Below are 12,120 nucleotides of genomic sequence, written 5' to 3' on the forward strand. Positions count from 1 at the left end.
TAGAGGGATTGCGGCAACTCCGGGAAAGCTTTCAGAAGAGCTTCAAAGAGCATCAATTGGAGATTCAAGAAAGCATTCGAAATCTTCAGTCGGAGTTTCAGGAAAGCGTTCGAAATCTTCAGTCGGAGTTTCTTTAGCGGCAAGCCAAGGTTGCGGGTTTGACTTCTGTGGATTCGAAATAGGTTTTTGCCTTCTAATCCTATATCTCAGCACGTGTACACAGCGTTTACTTTCAGTTTGGGCAACTGTAGCTATAGCCCCGATCCTCTTTCAGTTTTTATTGATTTAGTCATAGGCCCTTAGTCTGTGAAAAATGCACGACTGTAGGCTATCACCATATAAGAGTGGAGGTATACAGCGTTACTCCCGTTTCTCCCAGTTTGGCCCTGTAGCTAAATGTACATGTAGACATAACACGTGACTGTCGTCATTCATTCGTTTACCGTCGTATGCACGCGACATGATTTTCGTTCAGAATCCGCTAAAGAAGGGAGTTATTACGACTGTCAATGACCTGTACCGAAACTATAAAGTTCTAAATCAAACGGGAGTGCGAAGCCGACACGGCGAGCTTCCTTTCGCAAATGTGGCCCGCGTTTCTCGCAAATGACGCGTATCCAGCACGGCAAACGCCTTCAAAAGGATTTTGGTAGCTGTAAAAGACGAAGCGACTTGCATCGGACTTCACAGCGAAGCGTCGTAAGCGCATTTCTCGGCGCTCGCCGATAACGCGATGAAAAAAAGCGCTTATATTTACGATTTCTGCGAAAGGAGACTCTTATCGTAGGTTTTTTCGCGAATTTTGGCTTGATTTCTTCATTGCGCTCTTGGATTCGAAGTTCAAGGATGTAGGCCACGCCTACTTTGTGGAGAAATCTCCATGGAGACGTCATGACTCAGCTCTTGCAATGTGGTAAGACATTTTTTAGAAATTTGGCATTTTCGATTGGACAACTGGGTTTATTTATCTATTGATTTGACGTAGGTCTTTCTCCACTTGGAGCTTTGTGATCTCTTCTTGTAGTGAGTTGAAGAGACTATTAGATACCTTGAGGAGCCTCCGTACTCACTCAGACTCTCTTGGCAGTAGAAAATTATTTGTTTAGGTTGCAAGAGAGAAGCCTAGATTGATTCGTAGGAACACACCGGCAGGTCGCTGTGTCGGACTGGCCATAAGCTCCGTATTGAGAAGGTTAGTTGGCCTTTGTCCCAATTGTGAGTACTCTTTTCTAGTGAGTTTTCTTTTGATTCAGTCCTCAAAGGTGGTTCAATGAGAATCCTTCCGCAGAATAACGGAATTCATCCCTTCCATCTAAGAGCAGACCCGTCAAAGCAATCTTCTTCATCCAAGTATGGATCCTCATGTTTCTAACTGTCTTTTTTGTAGGCACCCCAGTGAAGCTTCCCGATGTGGTCGTTCACCTCTGGGCTCCGAGGTGACTGAACTAAACCGGCCTAACTCTTGAGCCCGAGAGGTTAAACGTGGCACGAAGGCAGGGGAGCACAACCCCTACTCCAGTGGCATGAGTGGTAAACTGCCACCCCACTTGGGCAAGACGCGGTGGGTTACAATAGCGGTCCCCCTGGAACCAGGCCGTCAGCACTCACATCCGAGCGCTGCCGGTCCCAGGCGTCCGAGCCGGGAGACTAAACAGGCTCTAACTCCGACGGGGGAGTAGTGAGGTTGACCCCCACCCAACCGAAGCCTGTAGGGGCCCCTGCGACCCGTGCAGGTGGACAGCGAAAATAAAAGGACCTATGCGCAATTTTTTTCAGTATATCCGGTTTACGTCCGGGTTTTATTGAATAAAAATCATAAAACCTATCAGGTGCGTGCAACGTCTGCGTTCGCGATGCGACATGATGCAAACGAGATTCTCTGCACAGAGGGCCCCGGAGCAGTTTTCAATGTAACATGTACCCTAAGGGTCATGCTCAGGACCCTTTTGCCTGCGTCACTACTACGTAGCGAAATTGGAAAAACAGACTAAAAAAATTTGTCTCTTGAGTCTCTTCTATCTTCAATTGATTTCTTTCGTCTCGAGAAGAGCGCATGAGTGACCAAGGCGAAATCCAATGCTTCTCGTCCCTTCCAATTTGATGAAATCCAATGTTCGTCTATTCGGTAGACTTGATGATCTGAAACACAACGAGAAAGGACTCTCTACACTGTACTCCCTCCTCCTATAACAAACGCGTGTAACACTGGAAAAAAATCAAAGCATCTCAGCCGTGAGCAAACAGCAAAAAAGTAACGTGGGATTAATAGAGCGACGACGGGGAAAAGGAAGACTACTACGATTGATAGAGAGCTTTTACACTACTCCAACGGCCGGGTCACATCCCTCCTCCAGATCCCTCCCCCAGGTAGACGGAGGGCTTGCTCTTGTTAAACGATTCGTTCTTCTGCCTCGAATTTTTTTGTTATCATGTCATCCTAGTCGCCTTGATATGATTTCTGAAATCAATTACTGTACCTGTCTACGTTTTGGTCGACGTGCATCCTGCCCCACGCACCTCCGGTGACGTGTTCTCTCTGATCAGATTGTCGCTTTGCAATTCGTCCACTACACAGTCAACTGTTCCTTCCTATATTAAGATTTTATTATGATTTTTATTTTACCTGTCTGAATACGTACGGTGTTCCCAGAACGCCTTCAAGTCGGCCTCCCATACAAGACGTAAGCAATAATGAAGTAAACGCCACCTGGGCCCACATGAACTCGAGAACATAATCTACTCACAGAGAACGTCAAAAAGATTATTGGAGTGGAGAGACCCAGTCCAGCATTGCCTTTATAAAAAATTCAATTAATCAAATATTATTTGATATTTGTGTGTAAGGTTTCTTACGACAATCTGAGGAAAACTACCACTCTGAATACGTTTAGGATGCATGATGTGAAAACGCCCAGAATTCAAATCTTAAAATATGATATTAAGACGTCGTGGCGTATTTTCGCCGTTCCAAGTTCAAAACGAACCGCTTCGCGTATGCAAAACTTCGTTTTTGTCCTTTAAGGAAACTTAAGTTGTGGGGGCGGGGCTCTCCAGCGATCTTACTTCGTCGTTCATCGTTGCTACGCGAATTTGAGGCGATGATTTTCCGCTCAATCGACATTGACGCGGGCGTCGACTCAGGCGACGTAGAAATCGGCGGAAACGGTTCGATCGAGTACAACCCAACGTTCCCGTCATGGGGACCCCATTCGAAATTTCTCGTTCTTCACTGCTTCAATTGCAAGGCCATTTGGAGAACATAGATACCGGCTCACCTTTTAGAACCGACGAGCCTTCACTTCGTCTTTACACCGATTCGTCTTGAGCTAATAAAACCACTAGGCCTACTGTTTCCGCACTGACCACTTTAGTAGACGACCTAAGCATATAGCTCCTAAGCATAAAACAAACGGCGGAATCGCACTCTACACAAAGAAGGAACTCCCTAGCTCATGCCTATTGATCGGGGTCACGTGGTATTTCGAGATCTCTAAGGGTAATATACAGTACGATAATATAACGAAAGAATGAAAATGAAAAATCGTCAATCAGAAAAATACCTATAAAATTCAATTGCACTTACTTGAGTACAGTTCCGCGAAGCTCTTCGTATTTCTTTTTGATAAGAGATCTGTTCACACCAACCGCCTCAAAAGCCGTGAGGAGCTGGCCTACGGTTCGCGGTTTTTCCGTGTTCCAAGCCTCTAGCACTTCGAGCATGTGCACTAAGTTTCCTCCATACGGTTTGCGAATGTCTTTAATTTTTTCAAGACCGACAAGAAGACAACCGAGATCTTCCCATTTTGATCCTTTGAAGGCTGCACACGTCTTCATCAAATCCTCTGATACGAATTCCTCATCCGCCGGAAAGGTATTGGTAACTGAAAAAAACAATTTTAGAAAAGACAATTTAGGATCACAGTTCAATACCAGACAAGGCCGCAACGTGTGAGTCTGCGTCCTCCTAAGAGAGGGAAAAAACTAGGGCAATATAGGGTAAATTCCTCATGACCTTACCTTTGTGCGATTGTCTTGCCTCATCTCACCAGCACGAGGAGATAAGGAGATTTTCTCTTTTGGTATATACAAGTCGCGGACGGCAGAATGCTGACCGTTCTCCGGACGAACCGAAAACAAGACGTGATCGAAAGCCTGCTGCTTTACCTTCTTTTCCACGTCGACCATAGAATAGATTGCCGGATCTTCGTCGAGCTGTTTCAGATGCTTGCTGTCCAAGTAGAACCAGTTCAGAATAACTCCCGGGCTCCTCTCGTCGCACGCTCGCATTATCATGTCTTTAATTTCGGTCATAAACTCCTTCGCCACTTCCTCGCAAGCTCTTTTGCTTGACCACCGAAGAACGATATCGATGCAACAGTGACTCTTCTTTATTCCTAGCTCAATGCGACTTTCCACCACTTTGTCGTCGACGATTCTCACTAATTTGACGCCGTCTTTCCACGCCTCACGTCTGGTCGGCTTGTTCATGCGAGAGCAACGAGATTGAAAAACGACGAATGAAGAAGGCGAGATGATATCGACGGAGAGAGAGCACTCGTATCTCTGACCACGATACACGTCAAACATCGCGTCTTCAATCCAGGCGTCACGACGAATCGAATGCTGAAGAAGAGCTGGAATCTGATACTTCTTCTCAGGAGACTTTTCCACCTCAGTGCACAGATCTAGACAAAGAAGAACTTGAATCGCTTCTTCTACCGTCACCGTATTTGAAGACGGTGTTCCCCTCTTCTTGAGGTCATCCTCAAATGCTTTTAAAGCCAACTCAATATCTTTCAAAGACACTTCGCCAGATTTTTGAGACGGCATGCCAAACGGAAAGTAAGGCGGAGCGAGGAGTGGACCGACAACGTTATGACACAACCATTGCGGTCGAAGACAAATTTGAGGACCCAGATTCACAATCTATGTGACAATATAGAATGAAATTATAAGAGTTTTATTACTTACTACTCCAGTCGAGTCAAGATATTCAACGGAGACTTTTTTCTGGTTTTCGTTTAAAGTGATGCCGACGTCTTCGACAACCCACTTCAAAAATAATTCTGACGTCATAAAATTGCGCAATGGAGACTTTCTTTCTTTGTCAGGAAGACAGATCTTCTCTTCAATGATGTGACAAAGCTTGGGCACCTCATCGGCTTCCTGCGTGCCAAAATATAAATATTTAGGCGAGTAGGTGAATCTACACAGTACCTCTAACATCTTTTTATGAATCGCTCTCAGCTTTTGTCGGAAGTCCTTCATGCGAAGTGAACTCCATATACTGCAATCCATTTCGAACACGTGCAAAATTTCAAAGGTGTCGTCAAACTCATTTTGGAGAGTTTCAGCTATTCGTTTCAGCTGGAAACTTACTTCAATGCCAGCATCCTCTCCAGAATCAATCAAATTAAAAATGATGAAAAGACGAAGACGCGACGTCCGATTGGGCGAAAGCGTGCGAAGCGCAGCCTTCAAAAACGCACACCAATAGCGCCCGATCTCAAGAAGAACGATTTCTGACGTCATCTGCTGCCCATCGCGAAAGCGAAGAACGAGAGCGAAGATCGTACTCGACGACCGGAAGAAGAGGCCATGTGCACTGTGAAAGGTTGGCTGGGCACCAAAATCCCACATCGATCCTTTGCCTACCCCCGCAATATAACGATTATGGATTTCAACACCGGGTGTGCGATCTTCTTCTTTGGGTGGAGGAAGACCAAGTAGAAGAAGAGAATTGACAAGGGTAGTTTTTCCCGCCATTTCGCTGCCAACAACGCAAAATTTAATTGAATCTGGACGAACCATTTCTTCTTGGTTCAAAACGGAAAATCGGGCGAAGTCCTATTATACTAATTACATACGGGAACTAGATCAAAATGATGACGTACGTAATGTTGTCGAAGGAAAGCTCTCCTTTCACCATCAGCCAGCTCATAAGGTGTTTTTCCGTTCTAAAATTCACGCTAACGAATTCTCTAATATTTAATATAGAGGATAAACACGTCACCTTGTCTTGGCATGTGACGTCACAACCCTTTTCAATCAATAGATCAATAATTGACTTGTCCAACTTTGAATAGCTCTGTACAGCCATATGCAATGCATTTTTTTCATTCTACAAAGATTTGAATAGAGAAAGAGTGAGGAATGAGAAGCCTGACTAACCTTATCTCTGGCAGAAACATCAGCTCCTAATTCAAGTAGCAGCTGAATGACGACAAAAGAAGGATGATGATAACATGCGTACATTAAGGGAGTTCCTCCGAACTAAAAATAGAATTGCCAAACGAAAATGCGAAAGTAAGAATGCGACCTTTCAACAGAATTGATATCAATGCCTTTCTCAATGACAAGATATCGAAGAACATCTTTCACTTCGTCATCATTACACTCTGAGGTCCAGGTGGAATAAAACAAAGCCGTCTTTCCATCCTGAATAAAAATGACGGCTATTTGTTCATTGACGTTTTAACAAATAAATGACATCTCACGTGATCTTTTGCTAGACAGTCAGCTCCTTTTTCATCCAAGTAGCGAACTTTCGCTGAACGATTGATGGAACTTTCACATGCATCCATGAATGGCGTCGTGTCCCACTAAATATAAAATAAGAATTAATTAAACTATTAGAAGTGAAATCTTCTAACCTTTTTGACGCTATTGATATTAGCGCGGTGTTCTATGAGCCATTTCACTACAAAGATGCTTCCACTTGAGCAGGCACTATGCAGAGGAGTGTTGCGCTCCTATTAACACACATTGCACACGTAGCAAACAAAAGCACACCCGGCATCACCCAATCAATATCGTTGATGCTCAATCCCTTTTCATAGACGAGATGATGAAAAATCCTATCGACTTCTTCAGATGACGAAAATTGATTTTGAGCTGCCCAAACCTATAAACCAAAAGTTACTTTTGTCAGAGTGTTGATATGATATGAATTCTGTTACAAGGTCAGAGGATGACAAAATGTATCCATGTTCTTCGAGATAGATCATTTTCTTTCTTGCGTAAACGGAACTCAAAGAAGCAAGAGTATATGGCGTACGTCCCAGCTAAAAAAGAGTGAGAAGTTCAATTATTGGAAACGAATTCCAAATCATACGATGTCTTTCGCTTTGACATTTGCATGGTGACTGACGAGCCATTCAACGCCAAAAATATCACCCCACTCGCACGCACAGTGAAGTGGGCGGAATCTCCTCTGCATCCAAGCATTAATTAATTAATTTACCAATCCAAACCGTGTAGTCATTGACATACAACTCCTGCTTCTTTTTCAATGCTTTGATTCTTCTGCTCAACCGCGAATCTGAGCCAATCATCGGCTTCCTTCGCCGTCTCAAACTCTCTTCCCGCCAAATAGTGAAGTAACGACAAGTCAGATTCGCACTACATTAGGAGAATACAATGGTGTGCAGCAATGAAAAACGCAACTATTCCATACCTGCTCAGATCGAAATCCTTTCTCTCTAGAAAGAAAACGAAGCAATTCATCGCCCGCGTCATTTCTCTTCTCCAAAATCTTCGCCAATCGATCAATCGCAGAACGAACAGACGAGTTTCCTCTCTGCCCCTGCAAAACCACGTCTATGTTGGTAACAGTTTTAGAAGAGCGAAAACGTTTCGGTGAATTCGATCTACGGGTTCTTTTCGCGACAAAAACGAATCTTCGAGTTATCTTAGAAGTGACGATCTTGCTGTTCGATCGCACTACATTAATCAAACCATCATCGCCTTACAAGCAGCGGAACCAAGTCTAATTTTGCTTTTTTCGCCGAAGAGAACTTCCTCATAACACAAACAATGTGCGCATGCGCTACGCTTCGTAAATTAGATTTTATTTCTAGACAATGATAGCTCGATGTAGGCCATCATGCATAGAACGCATTACAAAGTATTACGTCATAAATATTTACGTTGTCATATTTTGACGTAGTAATACAGCCCTCTACTTATATAGTACTATACTGTATACAGTTCAGTTCTATATTCACACTAGCACAGTAGCGTAACCAGTGTGTTGGCCCGGGTGGGCCAGGCCCACTCAAAAATTTTTCAAAGTATAAATGAGAAATAAATTTATTCGCCTGTTATAATCTGAAAGGCAATTTCATTTCTGCTATTATATAACGTTGTAGCTCTAACAGGCATGCAAATGCTTCTTTGTACTGATACATTTGAGCAAAATGAATTTTTATTTGCCACGCCCACATACCTAAAGCGGCTGGGGGCTTCGCCCCAGACCCCCTAGCGTATGCCACCCTAAAATAATTGTCTGGTTACGCCACTGTACTAGCATACACATCTCCCTCTCCTTCGCAGATTCGCGAGGCGATCGGACCATGGCCATGTGAGCATCACAAAAATAACTCAGCAGTTTGCACAAAGAAAACCATTGCGGCACAGCACAGTGCATACAAACAGAAAGGATAAAGATACTACCGTTGATACAGAAACCGTGTCCTGCCCTTAACTCCTAAATAAACGTGCGGTGGAGGAGTACAAAAGTTGCTTTGAATATACTCAGTCTCCCACAAAGTACGTCTCGCGCTCGCTAAAATCGATGCGAAACGCACACACGCAATGGCAGATAGTTGCATCGAAGTCAAAGCAAACGCTTTCTCCGGCGTGAAACGCGCCTTAATACAACTAGCTGGGCCTTAATACACCTAGCTGGAAGCACCCACGTAACGTAGGAAAGTTCATGCATGTGACACCAACCATTTGTTATTATATAGGGCACGAGCCTTCATCAAGAGTGCAACTATATAATTGTATAAAAATTAATCGCTCAATCGTAACTGCAGAGAGCAAAACTAAGCAAACGCATTCGTCTTAGAACGAGCAGTCACCACTATCGAAAAAATTCAACAAAGATCAGTAGAAGACGCACTGAAGACTTGTCCATTGCTGCAGCTGCCTCTCTCACGTTCGTGGAACAAATAGTACTAGTGGAAGCAGAGACATATGCGCCCCCATTTTTAAGGATCGCTTCCTTAATTTCCGCGGAAACAGGAAACAAATGGGCATATAGTTAAGCAATCCGTTGCATCCATCGTTACATCCATTCACGGGACTTTCGCGGTGGGAAATACGGAGAAGGGAAACGAAGAGTGCATAAATGTGGATAGATTATGAGATGGAAGCTTGCATAGGTAACCGAAGGACGAAAACAAAAGGAAGCGAGAGGAAAATTAGATTAGGACGGACAAATTAAATTAGTATGGACACGAGACACAGATCGAGAGATTCAAATTTCCAGACTCCATTTCATTTAGTAAACCCGCTAGAACCCTGTGCTTTATAATTCTCATGTAAATGTACTTCCGGTGAAAATACCGTGAGATCAATCGAATTCGTCTTAAAACACCTGTCTCCTATGTCAATTTAGCATTGTAGAATTTTTTCTTGTATCTTGCATCTAAATTCTTGAGACTCTTATCAGAGGATTCGCGTGTTCTTCGATTTTATCTATGTGCTTCACATTATATTACCTTTTCTACAAGACCACTTCGACATAAAATTATCTGACGTATCCAAGGTAATATTTAGGCATCGTCTGCTCTACTAACGTTGGCAAACTACCATAGAACGCGTCATCCATGCAACACCCGTGGCATGCATGTACTTTCGCTCTCGCCTCACTTCGTCTTTAGCCGACGTACGTTATCATCGTCTGGAGGCGTTGATCAAAAGTGGCCACGGTACCGACCACATGAGCAAAGTACACAGTAGCTTTGCATATGGAGCGGCATCACGTGCACCACTTGAGACTCTTTGAGTCAATTTGCTGTAAATGCCATCAATGCGTCTCTTCTGGTTGAGCTGTTATGCAACGTTCTGAAGAAGGCTAGCCGAAAAGGGCTCGAGCATATGTACAAAACCGTTTGATTCTTACTGCGGCTGCGCGTACGTGCAAGAAGGCGAGTACACAAACAACGTTGCCGCGGAAAGAACGGTTCATGGACACCGCTAGAGTCCCGTATCTAGTTTGGAACGCATCAAGTTTGGAACAGGCGTTTATACCCTAAAACAGACTAGGATAAAAAACGGTTAAAAGCGAAAATGTAGCACAATAACTCACAAATCTTCCTGTAAAATTGCAGCTCTCTCCGTTGAGTGGTATGGGAGTAAGCGCAGTTAGAAGAGGAGGAAGTCATGTGATCGGTCTTTCGAACACACCCATCGGCTTTGGAACAGCCTCTCTAACTCTGTTATCCGTCATCGCACAGAGACGTGCTATGCACCGTTGGAAAGCTTAAAGCCTCTTCTATTTAGATAAATTTACGCCATTGTCGTAGATTGTATTCTCGCTGAGATATCGCCGGTAGAGTACCGACGGGTAGCGTGATCTAGATTGGAACGCAAGTTTTTCTTAGCCAACTGGTTCTACGCCTTCAAACGCCACCAAATCGTGCATGAAGTCTTCCTGTACTGCTATCTCTAGGATTCGACCGTTATATAGCTATAAACTCCTGAAAGGAATTTGCCATTGAAGATCAGTTGATGTGAGAAAGCAATCCGGTAGCACAAATTGAGCTATAACGGTAATTTGCGTTTTTACTCCCTATAAATCACATCTCTTTTTCTTGGTTTAGTATCATTTTTGAAGTTTTCTCGCAAAAATTTAAAATTTGACTAGGCTTGTTCGTGAACTTATTTTCTTCAAAAAGTTTCACTCTAAATAACGTTATATGATCAAAAACATCAAGACTTGGTAGTTTGAGAGTCTATGATGTAACATACTAGAAACTGCTAGAACTCCGTGAAAACCAAGACTAGCTGCTACAAAGATAAATGCTTTAGAGAACCTGTAAGACCTGTTATGTGTCTTTATTGATGAATTCTAATGAACTCACAGCAAGCCTGGTCACATTTTAAATGTTGGTGAGACCTCTATGCCCCGTACGTAAAACCTCCAATATTCCTACCTAGCCAAAGCAGAAAAACATGATTTTGCATTTTTTGAAGAAAACAAGAAAATTACTGTCTTAGTTAGAATTTGTGCTTCCGGGTTGACATGCTCTTCAACGGCCCATTTCATAGAAAAAGGCCCTTTCAGGAGTTTATAGCTACATAACGGTCGAATCCTAGAGATAGCAGTACAGGAAGACTTCATGCACGATTTGGTGGCGTTTGAAGGCGTAGAACCATTTGGCTAAGAAAAAACTTGCGTTCCAATCTAGATCACGCTACCCGTCGGTACTCTAGCGAGAATACAATCTACGACAATGGCGTAAATTTATCTAAATAGAAGAGGCTTTAAGCTTTCCAACGGTGCATAGCACGTCTCTGTGCGATGACGGATAACAGAGTTAGAGAGGCTGTTCCAAAGCCGATGGGTGTGTTCGAAAGACCGATCACATGACTTCCTCCTCTTCTAACTGCGCTTACTCCCATACCACTCAACGGAGAGAGCTGCAATTTTACAGGAAGATTTGTGAGTTATTGTGCTACATTTTCGCTTTTAACCGTTTTTTATCCTAGTCTGTTTTAGGGTATAAACGCCTGTTCCAAACTTGATGCGTTCCAAACTAGATACGGGACTCTAGTACTGTATATATTACTGTCTACTCAATCTTTTCGATCTCGCTTCGAGAGCTAGATGAACACGAACGCGCGCCTCCCGTTCGAACTTCGTTTGGCTTCGAGAGCTAGAATGCTCTACGTCTTCGAGGATGCCGCCTTTTCAATTTGACGCTTGCTGACGCGCTGCTGCGAAGCGTTGGCGTCGAACAGACAACGTCTCGTCGAGATGCCTATTCTAAGAGACCACTGCACAGCTTATATCGTCCGAAAGCGACGGAGCAGTCGAGAAATCTCGCGGAGCATGCGCCCTGCTCCCGGGTTGTCAATGTCAAAATAATTAATCAGGTTGCTCGATCGCCGAAAAGAACTGTTCTATAGTGTAAGAAAAGTGACCCACAGCGGCGGCACATGCCTGATGGTGCAAAATAACTGCGATATCAGTCAAGCTGTCGCCACTGCTTTGAAATACTAAAGTTATTATATTATAACTGGCATTAAAAATTATCCATTCGCAGTATCTAGTTGGTATTTAATTAAGTGTAGGCGGCATAACGGCAATACGGCTTATATTCAGAGGAA

At 43.6% G+C, this 12,120-nt stretch overlaps 1 protein-coding gene and 1 long non-coding RNA gene across 2 annotated transcripts; both read right to left on the reverse strand.

Annotated features, from left to right (window-relative positions):
- Window positions 1–2,190: 2,190 nt before the first annotated feature.
- On the reverse strand, window positions 2,191–3,013 carry LOC136193647 (uncharacterized). Its single transcript, XR_010671402.1, has 3 exons — window positions 2,854–3,013; window positions 2,640–2,794; window positions 2,191–2,589 (listed from the first exon to the last, which is right to left on the reverse strand). It is a non-coding gene; the product is annotated as an uncharacterized lncRNA (long non-coding RNA).
- Window positions 3,014–3,456: 443 nt separating this feature from the next.
- Window positions 3,457–7,811, reverse strand: LOC136193962 (death-associated protein kinase 1-like). The gene is made up of 18 exons (XM_065982972.1): window positions 7,752–7,811; window positions 7,457–7,585; window positions 7,273–7,401; window positions 7,115–7,213; window positions 6,960–7,064; window positions 6,803–6,904; window positions 6,654–6,752; window positions 6,498–6,602; window positions 6,328–6,438; window positions 6,172–6,273; window positions 6,014–6,121; window positions 5,895–5,957; window positions 5,218–5,847; window positions 4,972–5,166; window positions 4,018–4,926; window positions 3,931–3,964; window positions 3,584–3,881; window positions 3,457–3,490 (listed from the first exon to the last, which is right to left on the reverse strand). The coding sequence occupies exons 1-18, from the start codon at window positions 7,803–7,805 to the stop codon at window positions 3,457–3,459; spliced, it is 3,306 nt and encodes a 1,101-aa protein (XP_065839044.1). The 5' UTR covers window positions 7,806–7,811.
- Between the last annotated feature and the right edge of the window lie 4,309 nt (window positions 7,812–12,120).

Source organism: Oscarella lobularis, chromosome 12, assembly GCF_947507565.1.
Source record: "Oscarella lobularis chromosome 12, ooOscLobu1.1, whole genome shotgun sequence".
In the NCBI taxonomy this organism is placed as follows: Eukaryota; Metazoa; Porifera; class Homoscleromorpha; order Homosclerophorida; family Oscarellidae; genus Oscarella; species Oscarella lobularis.